Source organism: Lipotes vexillifer, unplaced genomic scaffold (assembly GCF_000442215.2).
Source record: "Lipotes vexillifer unplaced genomic scaffold, Lipotes_vexillifer_v1.1 scaffold926, whole genome shotgun sequence".
In the NCBI taxonomy this organism is placed as follows: domain Eukaryota; kingdom Metazoa; phylum Chordata; class Mammalia; order Artiodactyla; family Lipotidae; genus Lipotes; species Lipotes vexillifer.
In genome coordinates this window covers 1,329,355-1,346,615 of record NW_006798085.1, presented here as the reverse complement: position 1 = coordinate 1,346,615, position 17,261 = coordinate 1,329,355, and the positions used below count along the sequence as shown (strand labels likewise).

General features: G+C 39.2%; 1 protein-coding gene across 6 annotated transcripts in view; it reads left to right on the top strand.

Annotated features, from left to right (window-relative positions):
* Positions 1–17,261, top strand: part of EDA (ectodysplasin A) — a 406,119-nt gene that overhangs the window by 278,467 nt on the left and 110,391 nt on the right. For 5 of the 6 annotated variants that reach the window (XM_007470135.1, XM_007470138.1, XM_007470136.1 and 2 more), the window contains exon 2: positions 12,127–12,232. In XM_007470135.1, coding sequence (XP_007470197.1) covers positions 12,127–12,232 — 106 coding nt within the window. Of the gene's footprint in view, positions 1–12,126; positions 12,262–17,261 lie in introns of those variants that run through there. The other variant, XM_007470140.1, reaches the window with a different exon arrangement.

The following is a 17,261-nucleotide window of genomic DNA, read 5'->3' as shown; positions in this document are numbered from 1 at the left end:
ACTGCTGTGGCCTCTCCCGTTGCGGAGCACAGGCTCCGGGCGCGCAGGCCCAGCGGCCATGGCTCACGGGCCCAGCCGCTCTGCGGCATGTGGGATCTTCCCGGACCGGGGCACGAACCCGCGTCCCCTGCATCGGCAGGCGGGCTCTCAACCACTGCGCCACCAGGGAAGCCCCTCCAGCTCTGTTTTTTTTTCTCAAGATTGCTTTTGCTATTCGGGGTCTTTTGTGTTTCCATACAAATTGTGAAATTTTTTGTTCTACTTTGTGAAAAATGTCATTGTTAGCTTGATAAGAATTGCATTGAATCTGTAGATTTCTTTAGGTAGTATAGTCATTTTCAGTATGTTGATTCCTCCAATCCAAGAACATGGTATATCTCTCCATCTGTTCGTATCATTTTTAATTTCTTTCATCAGTGTCTTATAGTTTTCTGCATAGAGGTCTTTGTCTCCTTAGGTACATTTACTCCTGGGTATTTTATTCTTTTTGTTGCACTGGTAAATGGGAGTGTTTCCTTAATTTCACTTTCAGATTTTTCATCATTAGTGTATAGGAATGCAAGAGATTTCTGTGCATTAATTTTGTATCCTGCTACTTTACCAATTTCATTAATTAGCTCTAGTAGTTTTCTGGTTGCATCTTTAGGATTCTCTATGTATACTATCATGTCATCTGCAAACAGTGACAGCTTTACTTCTTTTCTGATTTTGATTCCTTTTATTTCCTTTTCTTCTCTGATTGCTGTGGCTAGAACTTCGAATACTGTGTTGAATAATAGTTGTGAGAGTGCACATCCTTGTCTCGTTCCTGATCTCAGAGGAAATGCTTTTCGTTTTTCACCATAGAGAATTATGTTTGCTTTGGGTTTGTCGTTTATGGCTTTTATTATGTTGAGGCAGGTTCCCTCTATGCCCACTTTATGGAGAGTTTTTATCATAAATGGCTGTTGAATTTTGTCAAAAGCCTTTTCTGCATCTCTTGAGATGATCATATGGTTTTTATTGTTCAGTTCGTTAATATGGTTATCACATTGATTGATTTGTGTATATGGAAGAATCCTTGTATCCCTGGGATAAATCCCAGTTGATCATGGTTTATGATCCTTCTAATGTCTTGTTGGATCCTGTTTGCTAGTATTTTGTTGAGGATTTTTGCATCTATATTCATCAGTGATCTTGGACTGTAATTTTCTTTTTTTGTACTATCTTTGCCTGGTTTTGGTATCAGGGTGATGGTGGCCTCATATAATGAGTTTGGGAGAGTTCCTTCCTCTGCATTTTTTGGAAGAATTTGAGATGCATGGGTGTTAGCTCCTCTCTACATGTTTGATAGAATTCAACTGTGAAGCCATCTGGTGTTGGGCTTTTGTTGGTTGGAAGATTTTTAATCACTGTTTTAATTTCATTACTTGTGATTGGTCTGTTCATATTTTCTATTCCCTCCTGCTTCAGTCTTGAAAGATTATACCTTTCTAAAAATTTGTCCATTTCTTCCTGGTTGTCCATTTTATTGGCACAGAGTTGCTTGCAGTAGTCTCTTATGATGCTCTGTATTTCTCCGGTGTCTGTTGTAACTTCTTCTTTTTCATTTCTAACTTTATTGATTTGAGTCCCCTCGCTCTTTTTCTTGATGAGTCTGGCTAATGGTTTATCAATTTTGTTTATGTTCTCAAAGAACCAGCTTTTAGTTTTATTTATCTTTGCTCTATTGTTTTCTTTGTTCCTATTTCATTTATTTCTGCTCTAATCTTTATGATTTCTTTCTTTCTGCTAACTTTGGGTTTTGTTTGTTCTTCTTTCTCTACTTCCTCTAGGTGTAAGGTTAGATTGTTTATTTCAGAATTTTCCTGTTTCCTGAGGTCGGCTTGTTTTGTAAGTTTATTGTATAAACTTCCCTCTTAGAAGTGCTTTTGCTGCATCCCATAGGTTTTGGGTCATCATGTTTTCATTGTCATTTGTCTCTAGGTATTTTTTGATGTCTTCTTTGATTTCTTCAGTGATCTCTTGGTTATTTAATAACGTATTGTTTACCCTCCATGTGTTTGTCTTTTTTATGTTTTTTTCCCTCTAATTCATTCCTAATCTCAGAGTGCTGTGGTCAGAAAAGATGCTTGATATGATTTCAATTTTCTTAAATTTACTGAGGCTTGATTTGTGACCCAAGATGTGATCTATCCTGGAGAATGTTCCGTGCCCACTTGAGAAGAAAGTGTAATCTGCTGTGTTCAGATGGATTGTCCTATAAATATCAGTTAAATCTATCTGGTCTGTTGTGTCATTTAAAGCTTCTGTTCCCTTATTTTTTTTCATTTTGGATGATCTGTCCATTGGTGTAAGTGAGGTGTTAAAGTCCCCCACTCTTATTGTGTTACTGTCGATTTCCTCTTTTATAGCTGTTAGCAGTTGCCTTATATATAGAGGTGCTCCTATGTTGGGTGCATATATATTTATAATTGTTATATCTTCTTCTTGGATTGATCCCTTGATCATTATGTAGTGTCCTTCCTTGTCTCTTGTAACATTCTTTATTTTAAAGTCTATTTTATCTGATATGAGTATTGCTACTCCAGCTTTCTTTTGATTTCCATTTGCATGGAATATCTTTTTCCATCCCCTCACTTTCAGTCTGTATGTGTCCCTAGGTCTGAAGTGGGTCTCTTGTAGACAGCATATATATGGGTCTTGTTTTTGTATCCATTCAGCAAGCCTGTGTCTTTTGGTTGGAGCATTTAATCCATTCACGTTTAAGGTAATTATCGATATGTATGTTCCTATGACCATTTTCTTAATTGTTTTGGGTTTGTTTTTGTAGGTCCTTTTCTTCTCTTGTGTTTCCCACTTAGAGAAGTTCCTTTAGCATTTGTTGTAGAGCTGGTTTGGTGGTGCTGAATGCTCTTAGCTTTTGCTTGTCTGTAAAGCTTTTGATTTCTCCATCAAATCTGAATGAGATTCTTGCTGGGTAGAGTAATCTTGGTTGTACGTTCTTCCCTTTCATCACTTTAAGAATATCATGCCACTCCCTTCTGGCTTGTAGAGTTTCTGCTGAGAAATCAGCTGTTAACCTTATGGGAGTTCCCTTGTATGTTATTTGTCGTTTTTCCCTTGCTGCTTTCTATAATTTTTCTTTGTCTTTAATTTTTGCCTATTTGATTACTATGTGTCTCGACGTGTTTCTCCTTAGGTTTCTCCTGTATGGGACTCACTGCGCTTCCTGGACTTGGGTGGCTATTTCCTTTCCCTTGTTAAGGAAGTTTTCGACTATAATCTCTTCAAATATTTTCTCTAGTCCTTTCTCTCTGTTCTCCTTCTGGGACCCCTATAATGCATATGTTGTTGCATTTAATGTTGTCCCAGAAGTCTCTTAGGCTGTCTTCATTTCTTTTCATTCTTTTTTCTTTATTCTCTTCCACAGCAGTGAATTCCACCATTCTGTCTTCCAGGTCATTTACCCGTTCTTCTGCCTCAGTTATTCTGCTATAAATTCCTTCTAGTGTAGTTTTCATTTCTGTTATTGTATTGTTCATCTCTGTTTGTTTGTTCTTTAATTCTTCTAGGTCTTTGTTAAACATTTTTTGCATCTTCTCGATCTTTGCCTCCATTCTTTTTCCGAGGTCCTGGCTCATCTTCACTATCATTATTCTGAATTCTTTTTCTGGAAGGTTGCCTATCTCCACTCCATTTAGTTGTTTCTCTGGGGTTTTATCTTGTTCCTTCATCTGGTACATAGCCCTCTGCCTTTTCATCTTGTCTGTCTTTCTGTGAATGTGGTTTTTATTCCCCAGGCTGCCGGATTGTAGTTCTTCTTGCTTCTGCTGTCGCCCTCTGGTGGATGAGGCTATCTAAGTGGCTTGTGTAAGTTTCCTGTGGTGAGGGACTGGTGGTGGGTAGAGCTGACTATTGCTCTGGTGGGTAGAGCTCAGTAAAACTTTAATCCATTTGACTGTTGATGGGTGGGGTTGGGTTCCCTCCCTCTTGGTTGTTTGGCCTGTGCCGACCCAACACTGCAGCCTACCTGGGCTCTTTGTTGGGACTAATGACAGCCTCTGGGAGGGCTCTCGCCAAGGAGTACTTTGCAAAACTTCTGCTGCCAGTTTCATTTTTCCGATGGTGAGCCACAGCCAGCCCCCACCTCTGCAGGAGACTCTCCAACACTAGCAGGTAGGTCTGGTTCAGTCTCCCATGGCATCACTGCTCCATTCTCTGTGTCCCGACACGCACACTACTTTGTGTGTGCCCTCCAAGAATGGAGTCTCAGTTTCCCTCAGTCCTTCCAAAGTCCTGCAATCAGTTCCCACTTGGCTTCAAAGTCTGATTCTCTCCGAATTCCTCCTCCCGTTGCCAGACCCCCAGGTGGGGAAACCTGATGTGGGGCTCAGAACCTTCACTCCAGTTGGTGGACTTCTGTGGTATGTGTTCTCCAGTCTTTGAGTCACCCAACCAGCATTTACTGGATTTGATTTTACTGTGATTGCACCCTTCCTACCATCTTATTGTGGCTTCTCCTTTGTCTTTGGATGTGGGGTATCTTATTTGGTGAGTTCCAGTGTCTTCCTGTCGATGATTTTCCAGCAGCTAGTTGTGATTCTGGTGTTATTGCAAGAGGGAGTGTGAGCACATCCTTCTACTCCGCCATCTTGGTTCCTCTCTTTGTGTTTTTTACAGCATTTTTCTGTAATTGATTTCTTGTCTCATACTGTTGTGGTCAGAAAAGATACTTGATACGATTTCAGTTTTCTTAAATTTACCAAGGCTTTATTTGTGACCCAAGCTATGATCTATCCTGGAGAATGTTCCATGAGCAGTTGAGAAGAATGTGTATTCTGTTGGTTTTGAATGGAATGTCCTATAAATATCAATTAAGTCCATCTCGTTTAATGTACATTTAAAGCTTGTGTTTCCTTATTTATTTTCATTTTGGATGATCTGTCCATTGGTGAAAGTGCAGTGTTAAAGTCCCCTACTATGATTCTGTTACTGTCAATTTCCCCTTTTATGGCAGTTAGCATTTGCCTTATGTATTGAGGTGCTCCTATGTTGGGTGCATAAATATTTACAATTTTTATGTCTTCTTCTTGGATTGATCCCTTGATCATCATGTAATGTCCTTTTTTGTCTCTCGCAATTGTCTTTATTTTAAAATCTATTTTGCCTGTTATGAGAATTGCTACTCCAGCTTTCTTTTGATTTTCATTTGCATGGAATATCTTTTTCCATCCCCTCAGTTTGAGTCTGTATGTGTCCATAAGTCTGAATTGGGTCTCTTGTAGACAGCATATATATGGGTCTTGTTTTTGTATGCATTCAGACAGTCTATGTCTTTTGGTTGGAGTATTTAATCCATTTACATTTAAGGTAATTATGGATATATATGTTCTTATTACTATTTTCTTAATTGTTTTGGGTTTGTTATTGTAGGTCTTTTCCTTCTCTTCTTAAAAAAATTTATTTATTTATTTATTTTTTTGCCTGCATTGGGTCTTTGTTGCTGCATGCCAGCTTTTTCTATTGGTGGTGAGTGGGGGCTACTCTTGATTCGGTGCACAGGCTCCTCCTTGTGGTGCCTTCTCTTGCTGTGGAGTATGGTCCCTAGGCCCTCGAGCTTCTGTAGTTGTGGCTCACAGGCTCTATAGTGCAGGCTCAATAGTTGCGGTGCATGGGCTTATTTGCTCCACGCCATGTGAGATCTCCCTGGACCAGGGCTCAGACCCATGCCCCCTGCACTGGCAGGTGGACTCATAACCACTGCACCACCAGGGATGTTCTCCTTTTCCTTCTCTTGTGTTTCCTGTCCAGAGAAGTTCCTTTAGCATTTGTTGTAAAGCTGGTTTGGTGGTGCTGAATTTTCTTAGCTTTTACTTGTCTGTAAAATTTTTAATTTCTCTGTCGATTCGGCATGAGTTCCTTACTGAGTAGAGTAATCTTGGTTGCAGGTTTTCCCTTTCATCGCTTTAAATATTTCCTGCCACTCCCTTCTGGCTTGCACAGTTTTTGCTGAAAGATCAGCTGTTAGCCTTATGGGGATTCCCTGTATGTTTTTTGTTGTTTTCCCGTTGCTGCTTTTAATATTTTTTGTTTGTATTTCATTTTTCATAGTTTGTTTAATATGTGTCTTGGCATGTTTCTCCTTGGATTTATCCTGTATGGGACTTTCTGTGCTTCCTGGACTCGATTAACTATTTCCTTTCCCATATTAGGGAAATTTTCAAGTATAATCCCTTCTGATATTTTCTCAGTCCCTTTCTTTTTCTCTTCTTCTCCTGGGACCCCTATAATTCGAGTGTTGGTGCGTTTAATGTTGTCCCAGAGGTTTCTGAGAGTGTCCTCAATTCTTTTCATTCTTTTTTCTTTATTTTTCTCTGCAGTAGTTATTTCCACTATTTTATCTTCCAGGTCACTTATCCGTCTTCTGCCTCAGTTATTCTGCTATTGATTCCTTCTAGAGAAATTTTAATTTCATTTATTGTGTTGTTCATCATTGTTTGTTTGCTCTTTAGTTCTTCTACGTCCTTGTTAAACTTCCCTTGTATTTTCTCCATTCTATTTCCAAGAGTTTGTATCATCTTTACTATCCTTACTCTGAATTCTTTTTCAGGTAGACTGCCTCTTTCCTCTTCATTTGTTTGGTCTGATGGGTTTTTACATTGCTCTTTCATCGGCTGTGTGTTTCTCTGTCTTCTCACTTTGCTTAACTTACTGTGTTTGTGGTCTCCTTTTCGCAGGCTTCAGGTTCATAGTTTCCTGTTGTTTTTGGTGTCTGCCCCCAGTGTGTATGGTTGGTTCAGTGGGTTGTATAGGCTTTCTGGTGGAGGGGACCTGGTGCCTGTGTTCTGGTGAATAAAGCTAGATCTTGTCTTTCTGATGGGCAGAACCACGTCTTGTGGTGTGTTTTGGGGTGCCTGTGACCTTATTATGATTTTATGCAGCCTCTCTGCTGATAGGTGGGGTTGTGTTCCTGTCTTGCTAGTTGTTTGGCATAGGGTGTCCAGCACTATAGCTTGCTGGTCGTTGGGTGGAGCTGGGTCTTAGCATTGACCATCTCCATCTTTTGGAGAGCTTTCACTGTTTGATATTACGTGGAGCCGGGAGGTCTGTGATGGACCAATGTTCTGAACTCAGCTCTCCCACCTCAGAGGCACAGGCCTGACACTGGCCGGAGCACCAACAGCCTGTCATCCACACGGCTCAAAAGAAAAGGGATAAAAAAAGAAGGAAATAAATTAATAAATAAAATAAGGTAAAGTTATTAAAATAAAAAAATTATTAAAAATAAAAAATATTTTAAAGTAATTTTTTAAAAAGGAGAAAAAAATGGTCAGACGGAACCCTAGGACAAATGGTAAAAGCAAAGCTCTACAGAAAAAATCACACAAAGAAGCATACACATACAAACTCACAAAAAGAGAAAAAGGAAAAAAATATGTATATCTTTTGGGAAGTCTGAGGTCTTCTGCCAGCGTTCAGTAGGTGTTCTGTAGGAGTTGTTCCACATGTGGATGTATTTCTGATGTATCTGTGGAAAGGAAGGTGATCTCCACGTCTTACTCCTCCACCATCTTGAAGGTCTCCCCTAGTCACTGATTTTTGACTTTACCGTTATACTACACAAAGGTTAGTTTTCCCTCCTATCTCTAATTGAGACAAATAAGATCATTGTGAGTAAGGATCCTCTTTCAGTTTAAGCAGTATTTTGTGTTTTTTCAATGAGAAAATAGAAACTATGTTCTGTTCTAAGCATTTTCATATACAGGCAGTCCCCTTCTAATGAACACTTGACTTATGAATGTCCCATACTCATCAACAGCCTCTCTGAAAGGACTTTAAGCTACTCCTACTACCCGTGGAAGCTGGAGTTGTTTCTTCCATCTGCAGGAGTTGTTTTCTCCCTCAGCTCTCCTCTTCTGGGAGCCTGAGTTCTCACAAGCTCCCATCAGACCTTTTGGAAGAATTAACACGTGAGCACATTCTCCTGCTGCTGCCAGGACACAAGAAGGTGCTGGTGACCGTGCCAACAATCCCCATAGGAGCTGAGCCCATGAAGGAACACAAAGAGTATAAAGAAAATTCTGGAATTCTGGTTGGTGATGGTGGGGAGGTTCTCCATTTGTGCTCAAAATTCCTTTGCGCTAGAAATAGCATTATACTATAATAACATATCTATGTAAAACTGAGTTTTCTGACTGACTCACTTATCCAGACCACAGCCAAGAATAAGCAGTAAACAAATGGCCTCTAAGCCGCCAGAGAATATGCATCTTTACTTATTGGAAAAGCCATTCAAAAACACACTGATTGCCTATTTATTCTGTTTGTGCATGATTCTAATTAGTTTTAATGAGATGTGAGATGTCAAGCCTATAGGAGGTTATAAGCAGCAAATTTGAAGAGACTGGAAAAATGTTATAAGTAGATGAAGTGAAATATGATAGTTGACAGCAAGGTAAGAGACCAAAAAAGCATTAAAAATAAGTTTAAGAACTCAAAAGCCAACCACAATGAAAAACTCCTTCACAACCACAAGCATGGCTAAAATGAAAAATTGACAACAACAAACTTAGTGAAAATGCAGAGCAGTGGATTGCTCACACATTACCAGTGGGAGTAGAAAAAGGTACAGTCACTGGAAAATAGTTTGACAGTTCCCTTACAGTAAATAGTTACCATATAGCCCAGAGGTTCCAGTCCTAGGTGTTTACCCAAGAAAAATGAAGACATATATCCCCTCAAAGCCTCATACTCATATCAGCTTTATTCATAATAGCCCCAAACTGGAAATAACCCAAATGTCCCTCAAAAGGCAAATGCATTAAAAAGTTATAGTATATCCGTACAATTAAATACTACTCAGGAAGGAAAAGGAATGAACTACTGATACTCACAACAACGTGGATGAGTCTCACAGACATTGTGCTGAGGGAAAGAAGCAACACAAAAGTCATATAAACATATTGTATGATCCCATTTATGTGGGGTTCTAGAATGGGGAAAGCTAAGCTATGGTGATAGAATCAGAACAGTGGTTGCCTGAGGTTGGAGTAGCACTGAAGAATGACTGGAAGGGACACAAGGGAAAATTCTGGGGTGATGGAAATGTTCCATATCTTGATTTGGGTGGTGGTTACAAAGGTGTGTATTTTTCAAACTGTATGCTTGAAATGTGTGCACTTTATTGTATGTAAATTTTAGCTAAAATTTTCATAAAGTACATAATTTACAAAAGGAGAAAATCCTTCAGAGGACCCCCCTGCTACAGGGTAAAATCTTAACTCCTTAACATGATCTGGCCTTTGTTTAATGTCTTTTGGCTCATTCCTTACCATTCCTCCCCAACTCCTACCACTTACTTTATGCTACTTGTATTTCCAAAAACTGCTTCTCTGTCTATTTCCTCTGAACCTTGAAGCACAATGCTCACTTTGCCTGGAATTCCTTTTCATTTTCTCATTCATCACTAAATCCTCAATATCCTTCAGGACTCACAGAGGTAGCACCTCCTCCAAAAAGCCTTGTCCACTCCCAGTCTGTATTAGGTACTTTCCCTCTTCCTCCCGGAGAACTTTATGCTTCTCTCTAACAAAGCATGTATTGCTCTGTAATGTTAAGTGTAACTTTAAAAAAGCCTGAAAACCATAGTGGACTGGTGCCATTTAATGTACAGGCAAATAGTCTTCTACATATTCAGTAAACCCTGAGTGAAATCATATATTATAGACTAATTTCTATCCAAAATAGCTGAACTGAGTTTAAGCACTCAAATTTATCATGAAAACTCTTCTATCCAGAATTACTTGTTCTTCTAGAGCTGCCAATGATTGAGATTTTAGTGTAAATAGCAGTTGGGTATTATATTATTACTAGTATAATAGCTTATTTATATTGTGGGTTAAGTAACTTTCTATGGGCTTTATCTGGAAACCTAGCCAGACTTTATTACATTGATTCTATGGGAAAGTGCATTTTACATTCCAGTCAAGTGACAAAAACACTGCTCAGTTGAACCATGTGAAATTGCTGATATTCAACCATTTTTGACATACTAAAATGGCAGTTTCATGTGATTCAACCTAAATATTTTTAAATACAACCCTATGGCAAGTTGGAGATTGTTAATTATGTATTTAATACATGAATATATTCTGTAAGTTGCTAATCTTGTATATTAAGGCTATTGGGTATAATTGTTTTACATAAACAGTAAATTACAGGATTTTCAAGAAAGTTTGTGTAGAATGTTAAGGCTTACTTGAGTTCTACCCATCTTTTTTCCAGTTAATCACAGATGCAGCAGACATGAGGATATTCTGGAATTGTTTATTTTTTGAACCAACAATAGGGTGAAAATGCAGATTCATTTCTTCTTTTTAACCTCCAAACTATCTAACCAGTCTATTTTTAATATTAATTTTTTTTTTTTTTGCGGTATGCGGGCCTCTCACTGTTGTGGCCTCTCCCTCTGCAGAGCACAGGCTCCGGATGCACAGGCTCAGTGGCCATGGCTCATGGGCCCAGCCACTCCACGGCATGTGGGATCTTCCCAGACCGGGGCACGAACCCGTGTCCCCTGCATCGGCAGGCGGACTCTCAACCACTGCGCCACCAGGGAAGCCCTAATATTAATTTTAATTACAATAATAGCTAACATTTATTGAATGCATATTACATGCTGGGTAATGTGCAAACCCAAGTACTTTATGAGCAAAGTACTATTATTATCCCTATTTACAGATGAGGAAATTAAAGCTTAAGGACCTTGCCCAAGGTTACACAGCTATAAGTGGCAGAGTCGGGTTTGGAATCACTTTCAGTCCTACTACTCTGCCCACTGTTTACCTCAGGCACATTTTTTTTAACCACAAGTAAGCACTCATGCGAAAAATTATGATTCAATTCAGCAAGTATATATTTAAGCTGTGATTATCATTAGTGATACCAGGCCCATTTACAAATGAAATATATTGTATTATTATGAGAGACCATCATAAGACAGTAGAGGGCTAAGTACCAAAATGCTGTAAGCATTCTGTTGGAATCTAGGAAAGGGAGAGAATAATTGTGTGCTTTATCATTATTAACTCCCAGAAGAGCGTTGGCATAAATGGTACCATCCAATCATAACTGGATGCACAGCATTCTGGGAACAAGCCAAAAGTTCAGCATAAATAGAAATGTGGAAAAATCATGGATGTATAATAATGAAGTTCAAGAGGGTGTAGCAAGCCCAAGTCTAATTCTGGGCAGACATCAGTAGTATGTAAGGGAAGTTAAAAATCTATGACTGGGCTCTCTGAACCCCAGAAGTATACTGACAGGTAGGACTGAATGATTACTCATTAGGTATTTGGGGCAGATGAGAGGGGGGCAGAAGAGATTATCCAAAATTTCGTGCCTACATTTTTGGGATAATAATGTCATCAATAATAAAAGAATTTGTGCAGTGGAGGGGAGGATGGGCTCAGGCTTTAGACACTCTAATTTTTTTTTATTGGAAGTATAGTTGATTTACAATGTTGTGTTAGTTTCAGGTGTACAGCACTGTGGTTCAGATGAAAACAATATATATATATATATATATATATATATATATTCGTTTTCAAACTCTTTTCCCTTATAGGTTATTAAAAAATATTTATACTTCTCTGTGCTATACAGTAGGTCCATGTTGTTTACCTATTCTATACACAGTAGTGAGTATATGTTAATCCCAAACTCCTAATTCATCCCTCCCCCTCTTTCCCCTTCGGTAACCATAAATTTGTTTTCTATGTCTGTGGGTCTATTTCTGGTTTGTAAATAAGTTCATTTGTATCTTTTTTTTAGATTCCACATATAAGCAATATTATATGATATTTATCTTTGTCTAGCTTACCTCACTTAGTATGATAATCTCTAGGTCCATCCATGTTTCTGCAAATGGCAACATTTCATTTTTTATGATTAATATTCCATTGTATATTCCATTTTATACACACACACACACACACACACACACACACACACTACATTTTTATCCATTCATCTTAAACACTCTGAATTTAAGGTGAAGGCAGACTGTCTACAGAAAGCCAGTTTTTTATGTTGGCTATAGTTTACTGGGGTCAACCTTTGACTTATCTACTTGTTATTTTTCAGGTGGCCCTTCTGAATTTCTTCATCCCTGAAGAAAAGTCATACTCTGAAGAGGAGAGTAGGCGTGTTCGCCGCAATAAAAGAAGCAAAAGCAGTGAAGGAGCAGATGGTAAGTCAATTTGGGTGATCCTTTATCACATATCAGTGGATGAGAGTACCATCCTGAGAACTACCTTTTCAAGTGTACTTCACCATCTCCTATATTTTCCACAGACGCAAGGTCACAGAAGGTTTTTCTAGCTTAACCTACCTAACCTACTCTTTTGACATAGAACTGACTGTACAAGGATCCTGTCTCCTCCAACCCCAGTAACTTTAGTCCTTTCACAGTATGTCTGATAGCCATGGTAGCATTTGTACCTCTCAAGATCACCCTCCATAAGGACTTCATCTCTCCTGGGGACATCCTATATCTACTAAGGCCACCAAGAGGATTCAGTCCTATTCTTGGAATGACAGAGTACTGTGCCATGGAGGCACTTACATGATATGTTAAATCCAATGATAATTATGTCACTGTTCGTGTCAGCTACCATGCCTCTAGAACTCATCTGTAAGTTCCTTGAGGGCTGGGATTCATTTCTCTTTGTAAAGCTCCAGAATCTAGCCTAGTATCTAGCAAATTGTTGGTGTTTGTAATGTAAGTTGGTAATGTTGATTGCCTCTTCAGCTGGGTTATGATGTGCCATGAAAACCATCCCTATTGAAGGTGAAACAGATTTGAGTTAACTAACAATGCATTTTGTGGGGCGTAACAAAATGTTGAGCTAGCTCCTGGGCAGGGTCTTTGAATCGCTCTGTTTTAACATCATTCCTTCAATTGACAGAATGCTACCTCTTTAGAGTAGGAGTTTGTAGAATGCATAGCTATGGGCTGTTGTAAAGCCATCTGGATTCAAAGATAGCACGTGGCTGGCTAAGTCTGCCAAAGATATATGTTCTGGAGGGTTACAAAGCAATATGACTTTATGAAGGTGAAAATCGGATTTTTTTAAGGCTGACATTTGTCAATGTAAGTAAGGGCCAGCGATGGAAGCAGTTCCAGACCGCATGAGCAATTGAAGCAATGGGGCCAGGACTTTGTCATTTGGGACAAAAAGAGGTAAAACTGGATGAAGTCTGAAAAAGAGCTCAGAAGAAGGACCTGTAATAAAAGAGAGTCAGAAATAAGTAGGCTGTTTTTAGTCAATGGAGGTGGCAGCTTTGAGCCCTTCAATGGAGAAATGGACCAGCGGGGCCATTCTCTAGAGCAGATACTTTGCATACAATTCATGACCAAGTTCAAGCCTAGGAAATGTGGTCCATGAAGTAATAGGCACCCATTATTCATATACTGCTTGCCGCCAGTTTCCTGGAAGTCTTCAGAAAGCTATGTAGAAACTGAGAACTGAGAATCAAGGTCCCTTTCCTCTCCTTATCATCTTACTCTTTGATGCATGTAGGTCTTTCCACCTTTGACTCTTCCCCTGAACTATTCCCAGTACCACAAAATCTTTCATATTCCCTGATTGCTAAGGAAGAGAAAAGAGGTGGTAAGAGCAATATCACCTCCTGTAGTGGGCATGGTCTTCCCTTCCTCTCCACGGGAGAGGTCCAATAGCTTCTAAAGTTTACATCTTCATCTGGCCTTCCAAGTTTTCTCGTAAAGAAGGCAGCTTCCTTCACTCTCCCAAACCACTTTATCTGGATCTGGCTACTAGCATCTCTGCTATTGATTGTTTATTCTGTTTTGATACAAAATAGTTTTTCCCTCTGTTGAAGGCCAAAGCATCTCATTAATTTTTAGTACTTCTTATCTAATTCCCTCCTGGTCTGATACTCTTGTCAGTCACTAGACACTAGTCACTTTGTGCCAGTGCCTAATTTCTCATGCAATCCCAGAGATTTTCTTTAAACAGTATAGCAGGGAGGAATCCAAGAGCCCCTTTTAGTTAGGAGAATAGAATACTTGGGGGTTCTGGGATTTGATTAGATTTCCAACCTTTCACCTGGGAGGCTATAGCACCACTTCTTTAGATGTGGTGGGTGCTCCAGTGATTTAGAGGGTGACAAGCCAATCCAAATCTCCTTTACTTTGGAACCATTCCTCTTACTCTGCTGAGTGTATGGTATATTTATTCAAAACATTCTTCAAATATTTACTGAGAAAATACAGCAGTTTCTATAATACTAGAATGAAAATGCCATAAGGATAATCGTGTTTATTTACTTTTACATCCTCATTGCCCAGGAAATGCCCCGGCACATAGTAGACCCTCAATAAATACTTCTTGTTGCCCTCAAAAAGCTTAACTTCCAGTGTAAAGAGACAGATAATAAACAAAATTGGTGGTGGTAAGTGTTGTGGAGAAAAATATACCAGGGCAAGAGGGAGAGAACGTGATGAAGTGTGCTGTAAGTTGATCAGGGAAGGTCCCTCTAATAAGGAAACATCTGAGAAGAGACCTGAATGAAATGAAGGTGTGAGCCATGTGAATATCTGGACTGGGGGCAGGGAAAGGAGGAGAGAAGAAGCAGTAAATACAAATGCTCTGAAATAGAAGAATGCTTGATATGTTCCAGAAAGATCAGTGTGGCTAGGAGCAGAGTGAGCAAGAAGGAGAAGGAAGGAAATGAGATCAGAGGGGGGAGTCAAATTTAGAGCCTTGTTGTAGGCCAAGCTAAGGACTCTGACCTTCACCCTGCATGAGATGGGGAACCATTGGAAAATTTTGAGCAGAGGCATGACAGGAACTGACTTATGTTGTAAGAGAATCCCTCTGGCTGCTGCAGGGAGAAAGGACAGAAGCAGAAAGATGTGTAGGGGAGTGTAACAATAACCCAGGTGAGAGATGATGGTAGTTTAGACCAGGATGGAGGCAATGGGGGTGGGTGGGGAGGGGTGGTCAGATTGTGGACAGATCTTTGAAGGAAGAGCTGACAAGATTTGGAGGTTCACTAGATAAGGGGTATGAAAGAGAAAACCAAGGATGACCCCACAGTTTTGAACCTAAGGAATTAGACTAGTAGATTTGCCATTTCTGAGACGGAGAAACAGGAGAAAAGGAATGTAAAGGTATGTAAAGAAGGAATCAAGAGTTCAGTTAGGCATGCTAAGTTTGAGGTGTCTACTAGGCACTAAGTATATATGTTAAAGAGGCAGCTGGGTATATAAATCTACACTGTATATCAAGACAGTGTGTCTCAAGACAATGAGCTGACTCTTATAAGAATAAAGAACTTCTCATTGAAGAAGTGAGTCAGTCTGTAAACCATATGAATAGAGTAGGAGGTTGGATGGGATAGGTAAATCAGAGGGGGGTGAGTTAAAGCCAAAAACAACAAAGCCTATTAGGTGTTGTTTCTAAATCCACAAGTTACTTGATATATTATAATAAAAAGTTAACTATCCAGGGACTTCCCTGGTGGCGCAGTGGTTAAGAATCCGCCTGCCATTGCAGGGTACACAGGTTAGAGCCCGGGTCTGGGAAGATCCCACATGCCGCGGAGCAACTAAGCCCGTGTGCCACAACTACTAAGCCTGTGCTCTAGAGCCCACAAGCCACAACTACTGAAGCCCGCACACCTAGAGCCCATGCTCCGCAAAAAGAGAAGCCACAGCGATGAGAAGCCCGCACACCGCAACAAAGAGTAGCCCCCGCTCACCACTAGAGAAAGCCCGTGTGCAGCAATGAAGACCCAACACAGCCAAAAATAAATAAATAAATTTATTTAAAAAAAAAATTTACCTATGCAGCTCAGGTTTGCATCACAAATACCAAAAAAAAAAAAAAAAAGTCATTTACTTTGAACATGTAAGAGCCTGACAGGCATTTCAGGAAGAAAACATTTTTCAAAGGTCAAAAATAGAGATAAGTTTAAAAAGAGAGCAGGAAAATCAGTTCTAATTCCTTGTGTAATTTTTTGATGTTACTATAATTTCACTTCTCAAAACTTTATTTTATTGTCATTTAACAAGACTTCTAGGCACTAACAGAAATATAAAGATGAATAAGACCCTCAGAGAAGCTTACATTTTAAGGAGGGAGCAGATACATTTATTGGCAACAGGTTAAAAATTAAGCAAAGGTAGGGTGAAGCTGAGTCCTAGAGTTTTACCTTACACAGTACATAGAAGACACTCACACATTTGTTAAATGAATAACCAAACAAGAAAGTGGGCAGGGGGTGGAAGGAGTCTAGATTTTTTTCTGTCTAGGAACTATAGGCATTAAGCTTGATGATCTTCACTAATCCCTGTGGGAGAAAAAAGTCTTAACAAATGGTTCATTCACACTTAGGAAAAGCAAGGGACGTCAGGATCCTTAGGAGCCTGCATAGGTTCACCAAGAATAAATCAGACTGTTTTCCTGTTTTCACCAGACTGCTAAACTAGTTGCTTAGGGGCATAACATATACATAGTCTACCTTTTTTAAATTTATTTTTTATTGAGGTATAGTTGATTTACAATGTTGTGTTAGTTTCAGGTGTATAGCAAAGTGATCTAGTTTTATATATATATGTGATATTTATACACATATATAAATAATATTTATGCACACATATGTATATATGTATATATTCTTTTCCCATATAGGTTATTACAAAATATTCAGTATAGTTCCCTGTGCCATACAGTAAGTCCTTGTCTTTCATCTATGTTATACATAGTAGTGTGTATATGTTACTCCCAAATTCCTAATTTATCCCTCCCCCCACATTTCCCCTTCGGTAACCATAACACATAGTCGATCTTGCCTTAAAAAAATGTCAGTGCCTATATCCAGGTCATACCCAGTCTTTCTGACCCACCATTCAAGAAATGATTGGATTCATCTCATTTTCTTCCTTTGGATTACTCTATAAATGAAGGCATTGACTAGGAAGCAGGAGTCCCAAACACAGGGTTAGTTTTCCTCCAGTATAAATCGTGGCACTTTATAACTTAAAGAAAATGCGTGAGATCTTTTTATTTACTACATCTCTATCTTAAATTTACTGCTCCTGTTTTGAGTTGGCCAAAAGTAATTGATATCAGATTTAAGTTCATTTTTGCTAATTATATGAGGCCTTTCGCTTATTGTTGTTCTGCAAGGAAAGCACGATCCCTTCATTGAAGGTGTTGTGAGTCACGACAGTTACAAAAATCTGTGCCAGG